The 26,780-nt window shown below is 38.9% G+C and overlaps 2 protein-coding genes across 6 annotated transcripts in view; one reads left to right on the forward strand and one right to left on the reverse strand.

Moving 5' to 3' along the window:
* The window catches only part of pgghg (protein-glucosylgalactosylhydroxylysine glucosidase), a 44,636-nt gene extending 40,751 nt beyond the window's left edge, over positions 1-3,885 (reverse strand). For 2 of the 5 annotated variants that reach the window (XM_039763612.1, XM_039763604.1), the window contains exons 1-3: positions 3,703-3,881; positions 3,325-3,587; positions 935-1,191 (exon numbers count right to left, since the gene is read on the reverse strand). In XM_039763612.1, coding sequence (XP_039619546.1) covers positions 935-1,191; positions 3,325-3,518 — 451 coding nt within the window. In that variant the 5' untranslated portion in view covers positions 3,519-3,587; positions 3,703-3,881. Of the gene's footprint in view, positions 1-934; positions 1,192-3,324 lie in introns of all 5 variants that reach the window. The other 3 variants (XR_005634960.1, XM_039763627.1, XM_039763619.1) reach the window with 3 other exon arrangements.
* Positions 3,886-15,771: 11,886 nt separating this feature from the next.
* ddb1 (damage-specific DNA binding protein 1) overlaps positions 15,772-26,780 on the forward strand; it is a 209,292-nt gene continuing 198,283 nt past the window's right edge. Inside the window, exon 1 of the mRNA XM_039763642.1 lies at positions 15,772-15,978. Within this exon, the coding sequence (XP_039619576.1) occupies positions 15,918-15,978 (61 nt within the window). The 5' untranslated portion in view covers positions 15,772-15,917. The remainder of the gene's footprint in view (positions 15,979-26,780) is intronic.

Consider the following 26,780-nt stretch of genomic DNA (forward strand, 5'->3'; position numbering starts at 1 on the left):
ACTTTCTTAAGCTGAGAACTGACAGGAAGCTAGTCAAAATCCTCCATTCCACTACGTGACAGCCCATGATCCCAAAGTAAACAGTGGGACTGTGTTGCCCCTATAAGGCAGGCAGTTATTATATTTTAGATCTTTTCATTAGATTAGTATCTTATCAGTTCTCATTAATAGTGGGCGAGTTTTCCTAAATGACAATGACAGGGTGTAGCTGAGGCCAGCCATGGATGCTGACCACTAAATCAAAAAAGGCTAGATGATACTTGTACTCAGGATATAATCAAAACCAAAAACTAAAAAATACTGAAAAAATTGCATATTTCTTTATTTTTCTACCAGCTTGTTTTTTTCTGGCAGTTATTTCTTCTCTGAAACCTACATTATTTTATTATCATGACATTAACAAATTGGCCATTGGAAGGCACAAGAGGGTTTGTAACTATCAGGTAAGCCATCACATGCACACTGGCATGTAGCAGTAGTACAGGTAGTAGCACAGCCACAAGCAATCATTACTTCCTTTAAAAGCTTTCGAGACTCATATTAGAACGCCAGATGCCATCCAAGTGACATTTTCCTCCAACTATCATCATTAGCATATTTTTTTGTTCATTTTAATCTTAAACACTTAGGTGAGAATGAATTAAATTTACTTTTTTAATTCTTTTTGATTTGCATGTGCTATTTTTCTTATATTTTTCTCATATTTTTATCGCCACTATTGCCTCAACCTGCACGTGAAGGAACACACAGAGGATTCCACCTCCATATATAAGTCTGGGCTTGACCTGCGATTAAGCGCCTTGAGAATGGGAAAGGTCCTATGTAAACAAAATGTATTATTATTATTATTATGATTCCTAATGAATATTACTTTTTCCATTTTTCATTTTTCATCCAACAGCTTTCATCCCTTATTGCAAAATGTTTAACTTACCTGCAAGGGTGTCAAGGGTGTAGCTGTGTTGTAGGTCCTCCTGGGAGATCTCATTCATATTTATTCTCACAGCGAGTGGGGAAGGTATGTTTGCACGGTGACAGTCTCCCAGACCACCATTATATACTCCATTCACATGGATGAGCTCATCAAAAATTCTGGTACCTACAAAGCCATTGCTAACAGTTGCCATGTAGCGGGGGTCAGAAGGTAGTTTGTCAGAAGTAAAAATGTAGTCATCTTCAGTCATTTTGCCACTATCATAAAAGAACAATGATATCAATGGAGACTGTCCCATCCAAATTCTTTCTTCTGTGGCTACAACTTTACTCATATTAAGGTGCTTCAAATGGGTGAATATTTTCTGTCCACATAGATATTCTGTATATGTTATTTCTGATCTTATCAACATTAGAGTGTAAATAAGGTTAAATGTGTCATGTTGCACTGCACTGTAACATAATCATGTGAATTTCCCCTTGGGATTAATAAAGTATCTATCTATCTATCTATAATCAGTCATACCAAGCAATTGTGATTGATTGGTACATCATGAACAGCAAGCAATAAGCAATAAAAACAAATTTATAAATCATTTGTAACACCTACAGTACAAACTTTCATTTAGTTACAGGTAGGACAGACACAACAGGAAAACAGAACAAAGCCAAGCAGCATAAGCAGCTGTAAAAACGACCTTCTAGGGAAAAATACAAAATCTTAATTTAGAAAGGAAACAAATCATAAACCATTCTAATTATTCGAATAACATAGTCAGGAGGCAAAGAAACTAATAACTGGTTGGAAGAAATGATTGTCAACAATGCTGCCAAACTGTGTTATTGCTTAAATCATTGGTAATACTGATGTATGCTAGGCAATAAATACATATAACTGCCCTATTAAAAACAAACAAGCAAATTATTTCAAGTAAAAACAGGATGCCCCATTTTACCAATCATATTTTATAAACCTCATCATATCATGTGTCGAAATGAAATAGAATTATTTCTCAAGTAACAACTGGACGAAGAAAAACATTACAACATAGTTTACTTTGATTACTTTTATCTGAAACGTGAAAGAGGTATTAAATAGTAAGTTAGAATAAATATTATTAGTTTAATATATAATGCCTCTCATGTCCAGGTATTTCTGTATGTAAAAGGAAACGTAACTTACATTGAACTCCCGCTTAACAACCCCCTCCATGATATCAACTGTTTCCGTCAGATATTTGAAATTTGAAAATGTGTGCTTTAATTCTCCATTATAACAGACGAGGATGGATAGGATTAGGAACGAGTACATTAGAGGGTCAGCTCAGGTTGGACAGTTTGGATACAAAGTCTGACAGGAGAGACTGTGTTGGTTTGGACATGTGCAGAGGAGAGATGTTGGGTATATTGGGAAAAGGATGCTAAGGATAGAGCTGCGAGGCACAAGGAAAAGAGGAAGGCCTAAGAGAAGGTTTATGGATGTGGTGAATGAGGACATGCAGGTGATGGGTGTAGCAGAACAAGTTGCAGAGGACAGTAAGACATGGAAAAAGGTGATCCACTGTGGAAACCCCACCCCCCCAACAGGAGCACTATAAAGAAGTAGTAACAGAAACTTCTAACTGTTCACCATCTTAATGAGGTCCAAAGGAATAGATTCCTAACTAATGGATCAAAAATTAAAAATACCATATTCGTTATCACTGAACTTGAAATAGACTAAAATGATATCACACATACTTGTTTCTGCAATCTGTCATTTTTAACTTTGTTGAAGTGCCTCTTAGAGGGTTGGGACCACCAGTGGAAAAATAAAACACCACAAATATATTCGTGACCAGCAACCTCCAAATGGCTTAAAAAGACACTCCACGGGCCAATATTACCGAATCGAATTGTTTTCATGTTTTATGAAATGGGGTAACTTAGACCCCTCTTATGCCACAGAGGATGAACTTCTGGGGTCAGTTGATGTGGCATGCCTAAGTACTTAACTCGGCTGCTAACTGCGCTACGGTAATGTGCGTCCACTTCATTTATAAAAGTTACAAACCTAATTTCAAACCCAGTCCATCTCAGACTGGACACAGACTATCCGACTGTTATAGCGATCTACGTGCTCGGTTGTTGTTAAGATCCTAACTTCACACTGCAGGTATATGGTGTGCAACAAGAAGGATGGATTTCTACAATAGGTTATTTAAAACTACTAAAATTGCGGAGGGCTGCTTTAGTCCACCCACCTCCCATTCGGATGTAGTCTTATCTTACTGGTCAGCTTACTACATTTGCAAGATCAAACCTTTTGGATAATGCCGATACGTGCACAGTCGTGTAATGGAGTCGAGATCTCCGTAGTATAACTGTGAACCTAAGGGAACTAAAACTTACTTCCACTGCCTCTCTACGCACACCCAGCACTCTTTTTCATCCTTACTCACACGCTCGATTGGACTTACGTAGAACTCTGCCCTCGAATCTCTCCTTGCACCACAGAAAATTGCGCTATTAAAGTCTGTAACTTCTTGGCTTGCTGGAAATGGGGAGGAGAATGTTTGGACTTTGATTAAATTTCCGCACAGCATGCCGGACTCCTTTGCAGAGAGAGAGAGACAAGGAACGGGGTGTTCTATAAAAGTCTAACGATGCAGTACCTGGAAGAGAAAATATAAGACCAGAATTTATCTTGTCTCGAAGACGTACGCTAGTGTCATAAAGTCTGCGTGATGTCCAGTGACCTCTTAATAGTTTTCTTTAATTATGCCAAACCTTTATGCAAAGCGAATGTCAAGGACAAAGTGGCGCTTTTATTCGATTTTCAACAGGCGCCGGTTGGTTAACTAACATGATATTAACATTTGCTTCTTTTGACCCTTTCATCATTTTTTTTTTACAATAATCTGAATTTTCTGTGTAAAAAGTGTTGATGTTTACAGAACTTAGTTTAGAAAAATGTTTCTCAATAATACGCAACATAGCGCTTGTCGAAATCCGATTGGGGGCAGCGAGCTTGACTCTTCAAACTAACCCCGCCCCGTTTGTAAACTCCTCCCTTCCACTTATTCATTCGGTGAACACACAGCAGGCCAAACCAAAGCATTTCTTCTCGTCGTGGGTAGGACTATGGAAGGCCGGGGGCGTGGAAGGCCGAGTCTTCGACCTTAGCCGGACCCTTCTCAACCAAAGCGCGAGTCAAACACCAGGCTCAATAAGTCAAACTATGGGGGGCGATTCATGCCAAAGAAACATAGGCAAAACCTACAGGAACACAGGGAATTTATGGCAGCATCATTTAAATGCAGATCTGTGACCCAAGGCAAATTATTGTTTAAGAAACAGTTTTATGTATCGAATTATATACTTAGTACTGTCTTTTTCATAATGACTATACTATACATGGAACATCATACCACATATTTCTAAAAACATTTGAGACATTTGGCAATAGATTCAGTCAGACATCACAAATACACATCATTCTAATATATGCAGTATACTCTACAGACAGAATTTACCTGATAATTGAAAATTATACTTGTACTGTATTTGGTATTTTCATAAATGATGCAATGTGCTGTTTGTTTTAGGCCTAGATAAAGTGAAGCTAAGCTACGAAACTAATAAACCTTATATTGCATATCCAAAGTAGGCCCTATTAAAAGGTGCTTTAAAACACAGACAAGCTAGCTGCATCATAAGAGGAAGCAGTTAAGTATCAGATGAATAATTGCATTCTCACTAAGCCTAATTCCAACTATAAAGCAAGTGTGCAATATAATAATTTAAACTTTAGAATGAAAAAATGAACCATAAACATATAATATAATGCTAATTCAAACTAAGAAACATCACATTCTTGAAACATCATTTGATGCTTCCTTAGGGTGCATCATCAATGATGTTACCTGGGGTCATCAGGTGTTTTGGGTCTTTTGAACTTTTGAACATCATACACCTATTCCCAAGAGACCCAACTAGGAGTGAATAGTTCTCAGCCTGTCCTCATTTTCCTGTCTTTGGTGATGTGGAGCAACCCTACTACCCCCAGTATTCCTGGTATTCTCGGTTTCACTCCCTCTCTGATGAAACAGATGATATTCTTCACAGGGATCTCATACAAGTTGGTATTCATTGTACTGCAGATTGTGTCATGCTGCCACCAAGACCTTCTGATAAAGGTCAACAGCAGCAGTAGAAAGTGTTCCAGCATTCCCTTCTTTGGGCAGAAGGTGTACTCTGGCATCCAGGCTCCAGCAGTACAGACTGAATGGTGTCAGAAAAACACTGTAAACCGCCTGGATCAGAAACTTCACATGGTGTGGTTCCACCCACCACAAACCATTTCATGTGATCTCATTCTGTCACAATACTTCCATCTTGTCTAGACCCCTTGCTGTTTTAATGTGATTGCTCAGTTGGTCCTTTCCTCATCGACAGCTGTTCAAAACTCCCTCTAGATCAGGTCACACAGCTCATTCCCTCTTGCTTTAGTATAGCAAGGAAACTCAAAGCTACCAAGGCAATTCCCTATATGTTTTTGTGGTGAAGAATGTCCCTTGGTCCATGAGAACTTCTTTAGGAATACTGACCCCTACCAACTCCCATATAATATTTTTTGAATTGGTAAGTCTCATGGGGATTGCCTGAGGGTATCACATAGCCGAGTCTACAATTACTGAAATATATTTTTGACCACGTGCAGAGGGCTCTAGAGGTTCTACAGTATCCACTTCTATTTGCTCAAGTGAGATGTCAATGAGCAGTATAGGCATGAGAGGGGTATGGTTCTTCCTAGGAATCTGCTGCAGTTGACATTCCAGATAAGAAGCACAAAATCGATGGATCGCCTTGCTTTTGCCCAGCCAATAAAATCAGAATTTAATGTGCTCCTTGGTCTTCTTGGTCCACAAATTGACACTTAGGAGGTGGGTGTGAACTAGTTCACAAACACGCTGTCAAAAGGCTTGTGGGACTAGTAACAATGACCTTAAATTTCCCTCATGCTCTGCTACATGATACAATAGATCACTATTAATCATAACATGGGCCTGTGGTGGCATGGGATAGGACATGTGTTGGCCACCAATCAGAACAACTGCATTCTTGGCAAACTTAAAGGAATCATCATTCCACTGTTCTCATTTAAAAGAGGCTGCTGCTTGCCTAAATTGAAAATGTAAAGTAGCGAGCATATACAGATGCCTCACCATCAGTCTCTATGGAGATGTCAGCACAAGACGGCATAACATTACTCACATCGCACTGTCTCCAAGTGATCACACACCATTTTCAGAAAGTTGATGGGATTCTCCATTTATAATCAGGTCCAGACCTTTATCCAGGGTGGTCATGTCACTCCACTTTTTATGTTTGACCAGTCTCTCTCCAGTATCATAGGATAGGTTGGCTTGCACATGACAGACACCCTCAGTTTCCGGGTTATCTCCTAATCAGTAATGACGCAGACAGTGGACCTGTACCGAGTTTCTCCATGAATACAGGACGGATTAGTCACTCCTGGTGCCTGTTGTCACAGAAGCACATAACAGCAAGCAACAATGGAAATGTTATTGCCATAATCTATAAGTGCTGTAAACTTGTGCCAATGTACTGCCACCATCACAGTGAACAGAAGAGACAGACGGTTGGCCATTAGACAGTACCTTTCTCCTTGCCCCCAACTGCAAATCATTGGCTCACTCAAATGGGGACAATAGGTGATTTTGTAACCCTCCCACCTGCACATGGAGCACAGGGGAAGAATGCCACACCTCTCTTGTGGTCCGATTGTCAGACCCATGGTGCTGGGGGCTTGCTTAGGTATGGCAACATGCTTTGTCAGGGTTGACCTGCAGTCAGCAGGCAGTTTTGATTCCTCAATTTGCGAAGCTGTGCGATGTCTCTCGAGGGTTAATACCAGGACCTCCATGGATTTTATTCTGTGCCTACAGATCGTCTAGGTGAGAAAGCTGGGGAGGGCATTCATTAAATAGTTGCATGAAACTATCTCCACAATCTAGATGGGAGAGTTTTTGTCTGGTTTCAACCAGTGCCCATCTCTGCCCCATAAATCAAATGCTTGGGAGCACACTGGCACTCAAGGTCAAAATGCCATTCCCAACATGTCCTTGCCTGCTGGTCCAGGATAATGCAGTATTATACCGACACCTTGGGTTTTAGATGGTCATACTCACCTGCAGTTTGCTTGTTAAGGTTATAATATGCTTGCTGGGCCAGTACCTTCAGAAATGGCACCATTATATAAGCCCATTTCACACATTCCAAGTGATGGCAGGCAGCAGTGTGTTCAAATACTACAATGAAAGTCTCAGTATCGTCATCAGGTTGTAATGGTAATAATAACTGGGACAGACTCTACAGTTGTTCCTGTTGAAGAGTGGCACAGGTTCTCATATGTACCTCTGCCTCAGCAAGCCATTTCCATTCTTCCCCTATCTGAACCTTCAAAGTTTGGATTTCCACCATCATGGAGTGTATCTCTTCATGTTGTTCCATCTGTTAGAAACATTTTTGAAATCCTACTGACTAGACCACTATAACAAAGAGACAAGAGGGGATAATAAATTGTTGAGGCACCACAACGGCTAACTCTGTATGTTCAAATAATAAACAAGGTATAGCAAGTTGAAAAAGAAAAGAAAATAAATGTTTTGACAAAGTGAGTCTCCAGAAAGACTGATTAAGATAGGCTTGTTTCTAGTGATAAAGGTTCTTGGCAGGAAGAGGTGGGTTCAAGACAGTGAAAAACTGGAAGTGATGTCAGAGGTGTCATGGTTGTCAATCTTACGGTCTGCAGAAAGAGGAAAACAAAAGTAATTAGTCCTCTGGCTTTCCGGGGAAAGATTGCTGGTGTGTATGTGTGTGTTGGTGTGCATGTGTTTTTGTCCTGTGATAGACTGGTGCCCTGTCCAGGGGATTGTTCCTGCCTTGCAAACTATGCTATGAATGGCTCCCTCACCCCAGCGACCCTGTTCAGGCCTAAGTAGGTTAGAAAATGAGTGACACTAAATATACTATAAATATATATATATATATATATATATATATATATATATATATATATATATATATATATATATATATATATATATATATATATATATATCCCACAGTCCAAAGACATGCTGGTTAGGCGGATTGGCGATTCTAAATTGGCCGTAGTGTGTGCTTGGTGTGTGGGTGTGTTTGTGTGTGTCCTGCGGTGGATTGGCACCCTGCCTAGGATTGGTTCCTGCCTTGTGCCCTGTGTTAGCTGGGATTGGCTCCAGCAGACCCCCGTGACCCTGTATTCGGATTCAGCGGGTTAGAAAATGGATGGATATATATATAGAGATATAATATATATATATATATATATATATATATATATATATATATATATATAATGTATATATAAACATACATACAGTGCTTCCGGAAAGTATTCGCAGCACATCACTTTTTCCACATTTTGTTATGTTACAGCCTTATTCCACAATGGATTAAATTCATTTTTTTCCTCAGAATTCTACACACAACACCCCATAATTACAATGTGAAAAAAGTTTACTTGAGGTTTTTGCAAATTTATATAAGTATTCACAGCCTTTGCTCAGTACAATCTCTCCAGAGATGTTCAATCGGATTCAAGCCTGGGCTCTAGCTGGGCCACTCAAGGACATTCACAGAGTTGTCCTGAAGCCACTCCTTTGATATCTAGGGTCGTTATCCTGCTGAAAGATGAACCATCACCCCAGTCTGAGGTCAAGAGCGTTCTGGAGCAGGTTTTCATCCAGGATGTCTCTGTACTTTGCTGCAGTCATCTTTCCCTTTATCCTGACTAGTCTCCCAGTTCCTGCCGCTGAAAACCATCCTCACAGCATTATGCTGCTACCATCATGCTTCACTGTAGGGATGGTATTGGCTTGGTGATGAGCGGTGCCTGGTTTCCTCCAAACGTGATGCCTGGCATTCACAATCTTTGTCTCATCAGACCAGAGAATTTTGTTAAACATGGTCTGAGAGTCCTTCAGGTGCCTTTTGGCAAACTCCAGGCGGGCTGCCATGTGCCTTTTACTATGGAGTGGCTTCCGTCTGGCCACTCTTACCATACCGGCCTGATTGGTGGATTGCTGCAGAGATGGTTGTCCTTCTGGAAGGTTCTCCTCTTTCCACAGAGGACCTCTGGAGCTCTGACAGAGTGACCATCAGGTTCTTGGTCACCTCCCTGACTAAGGCCCTTCTCCCCCGATTGCTCAGTTTAGATGGCCGGCCAGCTCTAGGAAGAGTACTGGTGGTTTCGAACATCTTCCACTTATGGATGATGGATGCCACTGTGCTCATTGGGACCTTCAAAGCAGCAGAAATGTTTCTGTAACTTTGCCCAGATTTGTGCCTCGAGACAATCCTGTCTTGGAGGTCTACGGACAATTCCTTTGACTTCATGCTTGGTATGTGCTCTGACATGAACTGTCAACTGTGGGACCTTATATAGACAGGTGTGCGCCTTTCCAAATCATGTCCAATCAACCGAATTTAACACAGGTGGACTCCAAGTAAGCTGCAGAAACATCTCAAGGATGATCAGGGGAAACAGGATGCAGCTGAGCTCAATTTTGAGCTTCATGGCAAAGGCTTTGAATACTTATGTACATGTGCTTTCTCATTTTTTTTATTTTTTAATAAATTTGCAAAAACCTCAAGTAAACTTTTTTCACGTTGTCATTATGGGGTATTGTGTGTAGAATTCTGAAGAAAAAAATGAATTTAATCCATTTTGGAATAAGGCTGTGACATAACAAAATGTGGAAAAAGTGATGTGAATACTTTCTGGATGCACTGTATATACATTGTGCTGCATAAATTCATATTCCAATTATCCTTGGTCAGCCACCTACTGGAAATGTTAATTCCATAGACAAAGAAAAACAACAGCAACATTTATTTATATTGTACATTTTCATACAAACAGTGTAGCTCAAAGTACTTTACAAAATGAAACAAAAGTTCATATATAACATAAACAAACAAGATTAGGCAATAATATTATGCAGTATATAACAAAGAAAAAGGTATTGGCCAGGAGGATAGAAAAAAAAAACTCCAGTTAAGCTGGAGAAAAAAAAATCTGCAGGGGTTCCAAAGCCAAAAGACCACCCAGCCCCGACTGGACAACTACAATTAAAGTAATAAAAACTTAGTAGATTAACTTTCCCAAAATTGTTTTTTCCAAGTGAGAATTGCAGAGAGCTTACTGTATCCATTTCCTGAATCCAATGTTGATGGAGTACCTGAATGTCTTTAAGGAAAGGGTAGCTCAGAGTCCACTTAGAATATTTTGGGAATGTGCAGACTCTGCAACAACTGTGACTAGAGCACAATTTGAATTCAGGTAAACTAATTGTATAATATATGAACACATTTAAAATCTATACCACTTCTTAAAATTCAATCTACGGTTTTTGGATAGTTAGTACTTATAAAATATTTCAAAATGTGCTTTAACTTTAGAATTAATTCATTCCCATTAGACGCTAGAAAGAATTTTTTTTTCAAAAATCCACTGATTGAAACAGGGCTGATTGACCTGTTAAACTGAAGCATCACATGATGCAGTAGTCAGTTTTAAATTCAATTAGTTCAATACAAGGGTTTTTATGAATTCTTTTTTGATCTAAGACTTTTGTTTTCTTTCTTTTTTAGTTTTGGTAGCCTGAACTTTTTGTGTTTTTGTTCTGACCTCTGTCTGCTTTGTTGACTATTTTTCTAGTGTGTGTTTTAATTTCCTGGTCATACTCTTCGCTGACAATAAATCTGAGACTGTGCATATCATTCTTAGCCTGCAAAACTTGCAATATAGGTTTAGCGTTTTTCTGGAAGCCCATTTGGTTCATTACAATTGATACCACCATGAAACAGCTGAAGAATAGTAATTGCATTAGCTTTTATTTCAGACCTCCTTTCCTCGAGCCTCCAAAATCTTTACTACAATTTTTGGCTACTTTTGATTGGGTCTCAAAAAGCACAAATTTTATTTGTTTGAAAAGATTACTCACTTCCTAAGACTTCTCTTTGGAATTTACAAAGTAATTCACCAGGGAAGCATGAGTTTCCTAAAGTAATAAATTTGAATTTGACATGCTTAGTTTGAGTCCAGATTCTGGAACTATTTTCATTTAAAGATAGGCATTCAACTAAACATAAATTTCAAATATCACCTTGAAAGCAAAGTGAAAATGGAACAAGTAAATCAAGACCCATAGACAGATCTTTGATACATGTCTGGCTGATTCAGCCCTACTGGAAAGACGTGATACTTCTGGTGGAATTGTCCATAAATACGGATAAATATTTGACCTTCCAGATATGTATACATATATACTACAATCAATTGAAACTCCTTGACTACACACAGGTAATCGCCATTGAACTAATTATGTAACTTCTAAAACCAATTTGCTGCACCAGTGATGCTTTAAGTGTGTCATAATAAAGGGGGGTGAATACTTATGTGTGCAATTATTTTGTGTTTTTAAGAGTTATTCAATGCTTTGAAATTACTTCAGTTTTTTCTGTCTAGCTCCTCCAGACTCACCAGTATGAGAAAACCACCACCTATATTGACTTGTCTTGATGTTTAGTTGATGTTTAGTTATGCAGGGCATTGGACTTCTTGAGGGCCGCTAATTTTTGGCTGTCTAGACTTGAAAACTCTCATTTTTAGACCATGTTTTATGTAGGAAACACACTGTCATGATAAAGAGTAAACCAATAGGTGTCTTCAATGAAAATGATCAGAAGACCTGAAGTTGTGCATACCACATCAACTGACCTCAGCAGTTCACCCCCTAATGGGATATGAGTGCTCAAAGTTACTCCTTTTCACAAAACTTTGAAAAAAAGGGGATCATTAATATAGATATGTGGAGTGTTATTATATGATATTTTGAGGTTGCTCATTATGAAAATAATTTTGATATGTAATTCTTTACAGGTGCTCCTCGAGGCACTCCCAGAAGGTTAAAAATTCAAAATTTCAAAAATAAGCACATGGTGTATCATTTTGGACTATTCCAAGTTCAGGGATTATGAATATTATGTTTCTTTTTTTTCTATTACCATAAAGAATATTCCATGACTTGAACATTTTAGACTTTATACATATAAATTGAAAGACAGATTTTAATATTTTAAATATTTAGCACAACTGTTCTTGCTTATTATGCACTTTTACCTCAAGATGTAAATCTTTACATCTCTTATGAACACCCCAAATTAGTGCGGCTTATGTAAATTGTGGTAGAAATTTAACATCTTAATTAAAGAAAGAAACTTATCCTCTAATTGAACAAAATCAGTAAGATGCAGAGGACAGAAAGATATGGAAGGAGATGATCCGCTTTAGCAACCCCTAATGTGAGCAGCTGAAAGAAGAAGAAGAAGTAATTAGGCAGGAGAAAAGCTATTCATTATACAGTGCATCCGGAAAGTATTCACAGCGCATCACTTTTTCCACATTTTGTTATGTTACAGCCTTATTCCAAAATAGATTCAATTCATTTTTTCCTCAGAATTCTACACACAACACCCCATAATGACAATGTGAAGAAAGTTTACTTGAGATTTTTGCAAATTTATTAAAAATAAAAAAAATGAGAAAGCACATGCACATAAGTATTCAAAGCCTTTGCCATGAAGCTCAAAATTGAGCTCAGGTGCATCCTGTTTCCCCTGATCATCCTTGAGATGTTTCTGCAGCTTAATTGGAGTCCACCTGTGGTAAATTCAGTTGATTGGACATGATTTGGAAAGGCACACACCTGTCTATATAAGGTCCCACAGTTGACAGTTTATATCAGAGTACAAACCATGCATGAAGTCAAAGAAATTGTCTGTAGACCTCCGAGACAGGATTGTCTTGAGGCAAAAATCTGGGTAAGGTTACAGAAAAAATTCTGCTGCTTTGAAGGTCCCAATGAGCACAGTGGCCTCCATCATCCGTAAGTGGAAGAAGTTTGAAACCACCAGGACTCTTCCTACTGCTGGTCGGCCATCTAAACTGAGAGATCGGGGGAGAAGGGCCTTAGTCAGGGAGGTGACCAAGAACCTGATGGTCACTCTGTCAGAGCTCCAGAGGTCCTCTGTGGAGCGAGGAGAACCTTCCAGAAGGACAACCATATTTGCAGCAATCCACCATTCAGGCCTGTATGGTAAGAGTGGCCAGACGGAAGCCACTCCTTATTAAAAGGCACATGGCAGCCCTCCTGAAGTTTGCCCAAAGGTACCTGAAAAATCAGTAAGACTATTATATAACATTATATAACACTATTCTCTGGTCTGATGAGACAAAGATTGAACTCGTTGGTGTGAATGCCAGGTGTCACGTTTGGAGGAAATCAGGCACCGCTCATCACCAGGCCAATACCATCCCTACAGTGAAGCATGGTGGTGGCAGCATCATGCTGTGGGGATGTTTTTCAGTGGCAGGAACTGGGAGACTAGTCAGGATAAAGGGAAAGATGACTGCAGCAATGTACAGAGACATCCTGGATGAAAACCTGCTCCAGAGCGCTCTTGACCTCAGACTGGGGCGACAGTTCATCTTTCAGCAGGACAACAACCCTAAGCACACAGCCAGGATATCAAAGGAGTGGCTTCAGGACAACTCTGTGAATGTCCTTGAGTGGCCCAGCCAGATCCCAGACTTGAATCCGATTTAACATCTCTGGAGAGATCTTAAAATGGCTGTGCAATGACGCTTCCCATCCAACCTGATGGAGCTTGAGAGGTGCTGCAAAGAGTGGTGAGCGAAACTGGCCAAGGATAGGTGTGCCAAGCTTGTGGCATCATATTCAAAAAGACTTGAGGCTGTAATTGCTGCCAAAGGTGCATCGACAAAGTATTGAGCAAAGGCTGTGAATACTTATGTACATGTGATTTCTCAGTTTTTTTATTTTTAATAAATTTTCAAAAACCTCAAGTAAACTTTTTTCACGTTGTCATTATGGGGTGTTGTGTGTAGAATTCTGAGGGAAAAAATGAATTGAATCCATTTTGGAATAAGGCTGTAACATAACAAAATGTGCAAAAAGTGATGCACTGTGAATACTTTCCAGATGCACTGTATCTTTTAATTACTCATCAGCAAAATGCCTTAGAGGGAGCATTCTTCAAAAGCAGCCTATTACAGCATGGTCAGAATGATCAGTGAAACAAAAAATAGAGGTTTATTTTATAAACTATTGAATTTACATACAACTTTAATCAATGTATAAATTTTACTCTGGTTGGTTCATTGGTTTACACCCAAATGACTTATATAAAATAATTATATTCTGATTCTTCGTATACCTTTGAGCTGAGCTACCATCCTTGAAATTTCTGTGCATATAACAACTGTCCATTCTGGTTGATTATAGGACATCTGATGACTTCTTAGTCATCTCTTAGTCATCTTTCACTTGACATTTACCTGAATTCCTAATATGCCTGAAAAAGTTTCTGACATGTATTAACTCTTTATGCTGTTTCTTTATGATAAATGCTGTTACACTTAATTTCTTCTTCCACATAATTCAGACTTATTATATTTGTAATTAATTTGAATCACTTTTTAGAGATCCATTCTTCCTTTGACATTAAAGAGTCTTTTTCTGTTGATCAATGCCAAAAATGACTAATTAAAAGTACTGTAATTTAATACTGTAGAACAATAAAATGTAAAGCTTCCAAGAGGGCAAATTATTTTTATAGCCATTGTAATTAATTGTAATTATTCGATCTGCCTCCTCCATGTTTGTATATAGTCAGTGATCAAAACTGGAAGAAATCCCTTCTTTGCTTATACAATTTTAAAAACAAGACCTTTGGGGCTTACAAGGATTTTTAAATAAAATTGATAATTAGTTGATAGAGAAGGTTCAACATAAGAAATGCCTGTTATTGCATATTTCAAAACATTTAAAGATTTTAATTTTACTGTTTATACTCATAGGGCTAAATTTACAGGTTTTGATTGAGTAGGAAATAATTATTGTATAATTTAGCTTGTTTTTATATTCTTGCAGCTATTTTTTACATTTTGTAAAGCACTTTGAGCTACATTCTGTGTATGAGAATGTGCAACAGTAATAAATCAAAAAGCCCACACAAGAAATGTATAAATTCCTCAACAAAATAATGACAGCTAAAACTGTTAAGCCATACAAAATAATCCTTGTATTTGATCCATTGACTTTTGTAGTGGAGGTTAAAATTTGAACTGATAGTGATGAAGTCTTAGATTTCAATTTGTGGAGAAATAAATAACACACATCCACCTATTGGAATTACTGATGAAGAAGTAAAGGACCAATGGCTGGAAAAAGGTTTAAATTAAAAACAGAATCATAAATGCACTTGAAAGGGAGACTGTGCAAAAATAAATGAGATTCTGGATCAACAGACAGACTCAGAAATAATGAGCCAGATATATGAAGTGTCTGAGGTCCCTGATTCATTATAAAATTTTTCTAAGTACAATACATATGTAAAACTATTCCTCCAAAAAAAACGCTTAAAAGGTTTATTTGAGGATTTAATTCGGAAAGCATAACAAGACTAACTAGTAAGATAACGTCTAAGGAGGAAGAAGAGGAGGAGGAGATTGGGCGCATGCACTGATACAGCGCATAGCCACACTAACCACACGACAAAACACCTCAGGATCGCAAATGAGGACCCGAGGAGATTTAAAAAATATTTCTAGGAAGGTGAACTTCAGCCGGAAGTCAGAGACCCGGAAGGTCTTGGAACCTTCCACAATCCGGAAGAGGAAAACGGCGATTTGGGGGGGGCAGTGTTCACGTCTCTCCTTGCAGTGAGTGGTAGCAACCACGAGGTGTCGGTCTGAACTTGATTTTTTTCCTCCTAGTTCGACTGTTCAGGTGCAATACATTTTATTGAATTTAAAAAAAATATATAGTTGGAAGGACTGAACTCCCAAAATGTCGTATAACTACGTAGTGACGGCCCAGAAACCCACTGCTGTCAATGCATGCATTACAGGTAGGTGCCATTCGTTTTGATCTCATGAACTGCGTACCGGCTTGTGGCGGCCTGTGAGCAGCGCTGGTATTGCAGTTTCTTCTCTCGGCTAGGCTCCTTGCGGCCTTCGCACAATAATGGATAAAGCATATATAGCTAAATCAGATTTTTATTGTTTTTTTTTTTTTGTTTGTATGCGGGAACGTTAAACTGGTGTCAGAATGTAATCGCATCATATTTAATACACTGCGCGTAGCGTGGTGAAAGGCTCCCGAATGGAGTGTGAGAACAAACGTTACCTCGTGAGCACAGTATTTGTGTCACATCTAATGTTAATTGTCAGCCAGCTGTCTGCCTGATAACTTCACGTCGTATTCTGCTGCTTTCAGGTCCTAAAGCTAATCGTACAAGAAGGCGGGAGATCGTTAAAGGTGGCCAGTTAGTCCTCCGCTTGTTTCATTTTTTTTTCTTGGCGGTGAATGCCTCATTCATTAATAACATTCAAGTTAAAAAGTTGATTATTCTAGTTGTAATTTGTTTTGGCCTTGTTCATGTTGATTTTGTTATAAAATGTACCGCTTATTATCTTCTACATACGGCCAGTAACCGTGTAATTCTTTTTGGCCCTTTTACAATTAATAAAATCTTGAACGTGACCATTAATGTTTATGCCCCACAAGCGAACTGTAAGAAATGTTTTTTGGATGATTTGCCTAAACAGTAACTCAACATAAACTCGCGTGTGCATTATGCATTATTCTGAGCAGTTCTTTATACTTAGTTGTAATGCATCAATCAAAGTATACTGTAGTAACTTTTTACGGGGGCAACCAAGTTTATATACAGTGAAATGTGAGTCTAAGAAGATATTTCCAGAGTAGTATCCTGATCAGTTTGTAAGTATTGCTTCAGTGTTACTGCTCTTTCATGCATAGTGGTACAGAACTTAAGGATGTACACATCATTTTGTTGCTGGAGTACATTCTGTAAACAAGGTGCTGCCAGGCAAACATCATACAGAGAAGACCAAAATGTACATTGCAGTGGTATTTACATTAAAGAAAATAGAGTAGTAAACTGGGAAAATTGAATCTGAGAGGCTATCTAATGCATAGAGAGAAACATAACATGTATATGTTGTGTTGCTGAACTTGAAGTGGAAAAGAGATACTCCACTGGGAAAGGGGTGCATTCTGGTCAGGAATTGAAAGAAGCTGCTGTAGAGATATTGGAACTTTACTTTTTGTCCTTTAATTGAAACTGGACACTTCTTGTCTGAGTGTGGAGCGTGAGCGAACTTATGTTTAGTAAACCAGCTCAGATTTTGAATTAGAAGAATAAGAAAAAGAAATTATGTGCCTTTGGTGCATAGTAAACAGGCTAGTTAGCTTAAGAGCCTCGTTGTTTTACAAGTAACCATGTTAGCCTTGTAGTTTCTTAATAATCACTTAATGAACATTTTTTTTTTGTGTGCATGTTTTCTTAAAGTATGTATTTGAAAGAGGTTTTTTTATCATGGTTACTGAACAGCAAGCAGAGAGAATTTCATTTTCTTAATAAAAATGAACCAGAAGCACTCATTATCTGCAGTTGAACTCAAAATATCAAGGATAACACCTTAACATTGAAAATAAGGCATCTACTGTATATGGCTGTTTATGTAGGATTTTAGTGTTAACAAATTAAAAGGATAACAAAAAAAAAAAATCAGAATTTGAATTGGCCAATTCCAGTAACACGAAATCAGTGATCAGTATCATCAATATACCTATTGTTCCCCCATGATGAGTCCTCAATGCTATCAAAACACATTTAACTAATCGGTCAGTAAACTGATTTATACCAGTACAGTTCTGACAGTTTGTTTGAACAAAGTGACACAAAAAAAATTCATGTGCTCAGAACCAGCAATTAGTTTCGATTTGCAGATTAATTATTTTTTTTTAAAGAAAAAGGCATTTGGAGGCGGACAAGAAAAACTTAAATGGGTAACTCTACTGTAGTTTTTTAATATTCTTTCATGTCTCCTATTCATCATCTTACCCTATTTTTTGTTGACTTATTCATCTTATTTTTAGTTGTGAGATTACCTTTTGTGTCTGGATGATAAGGTTCTAAGATTATTTAACTAAAGTCATTTATCTTAAAATTATTAAATTATAAGGTAAATTACAACCCCAATTCCAGTGAAGTTGGGACGTTGTGTAAAACGTAAATAAAAACAGAATACAATGATCTGCAAATCCTTTTCAACCTATATTCAATTGAATACACTATGAAGACAAGATATCTGATGTTCAAACTGATAAACTTTATTGTTGTTTTGCAAATCTTCACTCATTTTGAATTTGATGCCTGCAACACTTTCCAAAAAAGCTGGGACAGGGGCAGCAAAAGACTGGGAAAGTTGAGGAATGTTCAAAAAACACCTGTTTTGAACATTCCACAGGTGAACAGGTTAATTGGAAACAGGTGTTTGTCATGATTGGGTATAAAAGGAGCATCCCTAAAAGGCTCAGTAGTTCACAAGCAAGGATGGGGTGAGGTTCACCACTTTGTTTCTCAACGTAAAATTGCAAGGAATCTAGGGATTTCATCATCTACTGTCCATAATATCATCAAAAGATTCAGAGAATCTGGAGAAATCTCTGGACATAAGTGGCAAGGCCGAATGCCAACACTGGATGCCTGTGACCTTCGATCTCTCAGGTGGCACTGCATTAAAAACTAACATCATTCTGTAAAGGATATTAACACGTGGGGTCAGGAATGCTTCAGAAAACCATTGTCAGTTAACACAGTTCGTCGCTACATCTACAAGTGCAAGTTAAATCTCTACCATGCAAAGCGAAAGCCATATATCAACAACACCCAGAAATGCTGCCGGCTTCACTGGGCCCGAGCTCATCTGAGATGGACTGACGCAGAGTGGAAAAGTGTGCTGTGGTCTGACGAGTCCACATTTCAAATTGTTTTTGGAAATCATGGACGTTGTATCCTCCGGGCCTAAGAGGAAAAGGACCATCTGGATTGTTATTAGCGCAAAGTTCAAAATCCAGCATCTGTGATGGTATTGGGTTGTTTTAGTACCCATGGCATGGGTAACTTGCACATCTTTGAAGGCACCATTAATGCTGAAAGGTACATATAGGTTTTAGAGCAACATATGCTGCCATCCAAGTGACGTCTTTTTCAGGGACATCCCTGCTTATTTCAGCAGGACAATGCAAAGTCACATTTTACATGTGTTACAACAGCGTGGCTTCGTAGTAAAAGAGTGTGGGTACTAGACTGGCCTGCCTGCAGTCCAGACCTGTCTCCCATTGAAAATGTGTGGGGCATTATGAAGTGCAAAATACGACAACGGAGACCCTGGACTGTTGAGCAACTGAAGTTGTACATCAAGCAAGAAGGGGAAAGAATTCCACCTACACAGCTTCAACAATTAGTCTCCGAAGTTCCCAAACGCTTATTGAGTGTTGTTATAAGGAAAGGTGATATAACACAATGGTAAATATGCCCCTGTCCCAGCTTTTTTTGGAACGTGTTGCACGCATCAAATTCAGAATGAGTGAAGATTTGCAAAACAACAATAAAGTTTATAAGTTTAAACATTCGATATCTTGTCTTTGTAGTGTATTCAATTGAATATAGGTTGAAAAGGATTTGCAAATCCTTGTATTCTGTTTTTATTTGTTTTACACAACGTCCCAACTGCACTGGAATTGGGGTTGTATAACTGATGGCGCCATATATGAAAGACCTCTGAAGATTTAGTTTTATTCTCTCTGTTTTTGTTCTTGCCCTGCATAATACTTCTCATATAAGTTGGAATATTACAGCATTTGTAAATAATGCTGTCTGGCTTGACATCTTTATCTGTGTCTATCTCAGTATCCGTAACAAGAGTTTGATACTAGAAATGCACACGATTTGTAAGCACTGGAATTTTGTATAGATATTACTTTATTAGTCCCATTGTAAATTTACAATGTAAAATGTATTTTTATTGTCATTTTGCTCGCCAACCCCCCACCATTTATTTATTAAAAAAAACCTCTTCTTTGCTCGATCAGCTGCTGGTTTGCTGCTGCCATGCCGTGTGATCTGCATTTCGTGTGGCGCTTCAAACTTTTAAAAGCTTGTACAGCCGCTGTCCTTTTCTCTAACTGCCTTGTCTCTCTTTTCCCCCAGACATCCTCAAACACTAGTCGGTCTCTTTTCACTGTTCCGTTATTTCACCAAGTAATATTTTCCATTTTTTTGCGCTAATACGATATTTACTATCTTTTTTTAGACTTTCAAATTTTCCCACTTCCATTATCTCTAACCTGCTCTGCACGTGTATTGCTCCAACGTTTTTGAATTCTTTATGATGTTCTAATTTGTCTTTTTCCGGTCCCGAATTTTTAAGAGTTGAGAGCACAGCAAGTGTGTCTGCCAAAAGCATTCCAACAACTGAGAGGTTAGATGACGGCACTTGCTTCCAGAGGTTCTAAGTATGATGTGACTTGACCGTCTCATGGGATGTGAAAGTGTTTCTCTTTAAAAGTCTCATTTCAGCCCAAGATTTTTTTTATAATGAGAGTTATATATATATACACACACACATATATGTGCATGTATATATATGCATATATAAAAATCCCGTCCATATGTACACGGTTTTTAAAAAAATTTCCATCCACAACATAAACATCCGCTGCTCCAGTTGTCTCAGGTTTGAAGGGTGCCTTTTCCAGATGGCATGTTTCAGCTCTTTCCAAAGATGCTCAATAGGATTGAGGTCAGGGCTCATAGAAGGCCACTTTAGAATAGTCCAATGTTTTCCTCTTAGCCATTCTTGGGTGTTTTTAGCTGTGTGTTTTGGGTCATTGTCCTGTTGCAAGACCCATGACCTGCGACTGAAACCAAGCTTTCTGACACTGGCCAGCACATTTCTCTCTAGAATCCCTTGATAGTCTTGAGATTTCATTGTACCCTGCACAGATTCAAGACACCCTGTGCCAGATACAGCAAAGCAGCCCCAGAACATAACAGAGCCTCCTCCATGTTTCACAGAAGGGACAGTGTTCTTTTCTTGATATGCTTAATTTTTCTGTCTGTGAACAGAGCTGATGTGCCTTGGCAAAAAGTTCAATTTTTGTCTCATCTGTCCATAGGACATTCTCCCAGAATCTTTGTGGCTTGTCCACATGTAGTTTGGCAAATTCCAGTCTGGCTTTTTTATGATTTGTTTTCAACAATGGTGTCCTCCTTGGTCGTCTCCCATGAAGTCCACTTTGGCTCAAACGATGACGGATGGTGCGATCTGACACTGATGTTCATTGAACTTGAAGTTCACCTTGGATCTCTTTAGAAGTTTTTCTGGGCTCTTTTGTTACCATTCGTATTATCCGTCTCTTTGATTTGTCATCAATTTTCCTCCTGCGGTCACTTCCAGGGAGGTTGGCTAAAGTCCCATGGATCTTAAATTTCTGAATAATATGTGCAACTGTAGTCACAGGAACATCAAGGTGCTTTGAGATGGTCTTATAGCCTTTACCTTTGACATGCTTGTCTATAATTTTCTTTCTAATCTCCTGAGACAACTCTTTCCTTCGCTTCCTCTGCTCTGTTGAGTGTGGTACACACCATGTCACCAAACAACACAGTGACTACCTGGAGCCCTATATATAGGACCACTGACTGATTACAAGATTGTAGACACCTGTGATGCTAATTAGTGGACACACCTTGGATTAACATGTCCCTTTGGTCACATTATTTTCAGTCTTTTCTAGGGGTACCATCATTTTTGTCCAGGCCTGTTTCATGAGTTTATTTTTTTAAATAATTCTGTTGAAGCATGGTTGAAAATCAATGTCTGACTTTCATTGGTTAAATTTCATAGAATTTTTATTTATTACTTTTGTCAGATTAAAGTTATTTCTGTGACCATTTTGAGTTTTTCTTTCATTGACTGAAGGTTACCAACAATTTTGTCCACGTGTGTATGTTAAGAGAAAAAAACCCCTCTCTGTTCAAATAATCCATGGAATTTTGTGGATGGCTGCTTTATTTCTACACTAGCAGAATACCCGCGCTTCGCAGCAGAGAAGTAGTGTGTTAAAGAAGTTATGAAAAAGAAAAGGAAAAATTTTAAAAATAACGTAACATGATTGTTAATGTAATTGTTTTGTCAGTGATATGAGTGTTGTTTCTCATATCTTTATAGATATATATACTTATATATATATATAATCTTTTCTTTTTACTTATCCGCTGCCAAGTGCGGGTATTTTGATATGAGATATAGATATAGAGATAAACAGTGGTGTGAAAAACTATTTGCCCCCTTCATGATTTCTTATTCTTTTGCATGTTTGTCACACAAAATGTTTCTGATCATCAAACACATTTAACCATTAGTCAAATATAACACAAGTAAAACAAAATGCAGTTTTAAATGATGGTTTTTTATTTAGGGAGAAAAAATCCAAACCTACATGGCCCTGTGTGAAAAAGTAATTGCCCCCTGAACCTAATAACTGGTTGGGCCACCCTTAGCAGCAATAACTGCAATCAAGCGCTTGCGATAACTTGCAATGAGTCTTTTACAGTGCTCTGGAGGAATTTTGGCCCACTCATCTTTGCAGAATTGTTGTAATTCAGCTTTATTTGAGGGTTTTCTAGCATGAACCGCCTTTTTAAGGTCATGCCATAGCATCTCGATTGGATTCAGGTCAGGACTTTGACTAGGCCACTCCAAAGTCTTCATTTTGTTTTTCTTCAGCCATTCAGAGGTGGATTTGCTGGTGTGTTTTGGGTCATTGTCCTGTTGCAGCACCCAAGATCGCTTCAGCTTGAGTTGACGAACAGATGGCCAGATATTCTCCTTCAGGATTTTTTGGTAGACAGTAGAATTCATGGTTCCATCTATCACAGCAAGCCTTCCAGGTCCTGAAGCAGCAAAACAACCCCAGACCATCACACTACCACCACCATATTTTACTGTTGGTATGATGTTCTTTTTCTGAAATGCTGTGTTCCTTTTACGCCAGATGTAACGGGACATTTGCCTTCCAAAAAGTTCAACTTTTGTCTCATCAGTCCACAAGGTATTTTCCCAAAAGTCTTGGCAATCATTGAGATGTTTCTTAGCAAAATTGAGACGAGCCCTAATGTTCTTTTGCTTAACAGTGGTTTGCGTCTTGGAAATCTGCCATGCAGGCCGTTTTTGCCCAGTCTCTTTCTTATGGTGGAGTCGTGAACACTGACTTTAATTGAGGCAAGTGAGGCCTGCAGTTCTTTAGACGTTGTCCTGGGGTCTTTGTGACCTCTCGGATGAGTCGTCTCTGCTCTTGGGGTAATTTTGGTCGGCCGGCCACTTCTGGGAAGGTTCACCACTGTTCCATGTTTTTGCCATTTGTGGATAATGGCTCTCACTGTGGTTCGCTGGAGTCCCAAAGCTTTAGAAATGGCTTTTTAACCTTTACCAGACTGATAGATCTCAATTACTTCTGTTCTCATTTGTTCCTGAATTTCTTTAGATCTTGGCATGATGTCTAGCTTTTGAGGTGCTTTTGGTCTACTTCTCTGTGTCAGGCAGCTCCTATTTAAGTGATTTCTTGATTGAAACAGGTGTGGCAGTAATCAGGCCTGGGGGTGGCTACGGAAATTGAACTCAGGTGTGATACACCACAGTTAGGTTATTTTTAACAAGGGGCAATTACTTTTCACACAGGGCCATGTAGGTTTGGATTTTTTCTCCTAAATAATAAAACCATCATTTAAAAACTGCATTTTGTGTTTACTTGTGTTATATTTGACTAATGGTTAAATGTGTTTGATGATCAGAAACATTTTGTGTGACACACATGCAAAAGAATAAGAAATCAGGAAGGGGGCAAATAGTTTTTCACACCGATATAGATATAGAGATTATATATAGATATAGAGATATCATATCAAAATACCCGCATTTGGCAGCGGAGAAGTAAAAATGAAAAAGGAAACATTTTAATAATAACGTAACATGATTGACAATGTAATTGTTTTGTCATTGTCCTGAGTGTTGCTGGCATATTTTTATATATATATATATATATATATATATATATATACAGTATATATACATTCAGCAAAAAAGGAAACGTCCCTTTTTCAGGACTGTATTTCAACAATAATGTTTTAAAAATCCAAATAACTTTACAGATCTTCATTGTAAAGGGTTTAAACAATGTTTTCCATGCATGTTCAATTAACCATAATTAATTAACATGCACCTGTGGAATGGTCGTTAAGACCTTAACAGCTTACAGAAATTAGGCATTTAAGGTCACAGTTCTAAAAACGCTTGACACTAAAGAGACTTGTCTACCGACTGTGAAAAACACCCAAAGAAAGATGCCCAGGGTCCCTGCTCATCTGCGTGAACGTGCATTAGGCATGCTGCAGGGAGGCATGAGGACTGCTGATGTGGCTAGGGCAATAAATTGCCATGTCCGCACTGTGAGACGCCTAAGACAGCGCTACAGGGAGACAGGAAGGACAGCTGATCATCCTCGCAGTGGAAGACCACGTGTAACAACACCTGCACAGGATCGGTACATCCGAATATCACACCTGCGTGACAGGTACAGGATGGCCACAACAACTGCCCCTAGTCACACCAGGAACACACAATCCCTCCATCAGTGCTCAGACTGTCCGCAATAGGCTGAGAGAGGCTGGACTGAGGGCTTGTAGGCCTGTTGTAAGGCAGGTCCTTACCAGACATCACCAGCAACAAAGCCGCCTATGGGCACAAACCCACCTTCGCTGAACCAGACAGGAGTGGAAAAAAGTGCTCTTCACTGATGAGTCACGGTTTTGTCTCACCAGGGGTGATGGACGGATTCGTGTTTATCGTCGAAGGAATGATTGTTACACCGAGGCCTGTACCCTGGAGTGGGATCGATTTGGATCGATGGCTAGGGCCATTCCCCCCAGAAATGTCCAGGAACTTGCAGGTGCCTTGGTGGAAGAGTGGGGTAACATCTCACAGCAAGAACTGACAAATCTGGTCCAGTCCATGAGGAGGAGATGCACTGCAGTACTTCACGCAGCTGATGGCCACACCAGATACTGACTGGTACTTTTGATTTTGAGCCTCCCTTCATTCAGGGACACATTGTGAAACATTTTTAGTTTATGTCTTATGGTGTTGACTCTTTTAGTGTTCATACAAATTAAGTTTACTGAAAGTAAAACCAGTTGAAAGTCAGAGGACGTTTCTTTTTTTGCTGAGTGTGTGTGTGTATATGTGTGTGTATATGTATGTGTGTGTGTGTATATGTGTGTGTGTGTATAGCTTTGGTCACTGAGTGCAAGGGAAAAATAATAAAATATAGTCTAAGTTATTAAACAGTAAAATATTAACGTTTTAAGAAGTACAGGTACATTGAGCACTACTGGAGTGGTTGCGGGTAAACTACATTTTAAAGACTGTGTAACACAACAAGTAAGTTGTACTAACAGCAGCTAAAATGTATATGGATCATCTCTCGGTAGTTGATCCCTTTTGAAATGCACTACACGACGGCTGTGGTATAGAAATTACATTTTCTATGTGAACGTTCAAATTTCTGCCTCTGGTAATGTGCCTTACCAGCATTACCAGCAATTAAAGAAAATCAGTTTTGTGTCCTCTGCAGTGTTAAGAGAGAGAGGCTTTGGTTTGGGGATAAAAGGAAAAAAGGTGTAAAGAAAGGAAAGTTGCCTTTTTCTTTTATATAGTACTAGCAAAATACTCACGCTTCGCAGCGGAGAAGTAGTGTGTTAAAGAAGTAATGAAAAAGAAAAGGAAACATTTTGAAAATAACGTAACATGATTGTCAATGTAATTGTTTTGTCACTGTTGTGAGTGATGAGTGTTGCTGTCATATATATATATATATATATATATATATATATATATATATATATATATATATATATATATATATATATATATATATATATATATATATATATATATATATATATATATATAATAAGGCGCTATATAGCGCCTGACCCGGCACAGACCACGCAGAGGCACGTGTTCACACTCGAGGGTTTTTATTTTATTTCTTCAGCCGTGGGCACACGTCTTCCCCGTATCCAACAGAGTCCAAGCATAAAAACCCACACAAACCAAATGCTTCCTTCCTCCACCACTCCTCCCAGGCAACCTCGTCCTCTTCCTCTCGATTCTGGCCCTGATTGCTGGGAGGCAGGCCCTTTTATACCCCACCCGGAAGTGTTCCAGGTGCCTGACCAGCTGATCTTAATTGCACCTCCGGGTGGGGCTGATAAACCGTCCAGTGTGGTGGCTGGTTCTCCGCAGCACCCCCTAGCGGCCACCCCATCTCCCAACCGGTCTGCTGTGGTGGACTCCATGTCCCATGGAGCCACGGGGGAGATTGAGGAGGGATCCACGGCCAAGGAGACTGCCCCCAAGCGCCCCGGGGAAGGTACTGCAATGTCCATAATGGCTCCCCCGGGACGTATGCAGCAGAGGCGTCCCGGCCGGGCATGGGACCCGGGTGTCCGTGTGTGTGTATATATGTGTATGTACAGTCTTTGGGGTGCGATTAACTGTTGCTGGGGGTGCCAGAATCCATGAAGGAAGAAAAATGAAAAACATTATTTGTACAAAATCTTTATTTATCCATTACTAAATAATTAAATGGGCAGGCTATTTCATATCAGTGCAATACGCTGTTTGTTAAAACGGATGACTCCCGCTCTTATGTGCAAGTCTGCCTGGATATTATGAACTATCGTATCTGTTCAAGTTCTATTTAAATTTTAAATAG

Source organism: Polypterus senegalus, chromosome 1 (genome assembly GCF_016835505.1).
Source record: "Polypterus senegalus isolate Bchr_013 chromosome 1, ASM1683550v1, whole genome shotgun sequence".
In the NCBI taxonomy this organism is placed as follows: domain Eukaryota; kingdom Metazoa; phylum Chordata; class Cladistia; order Polypteriformes; family Polypteridae; genus Polypterus; species Polypterus senegalus.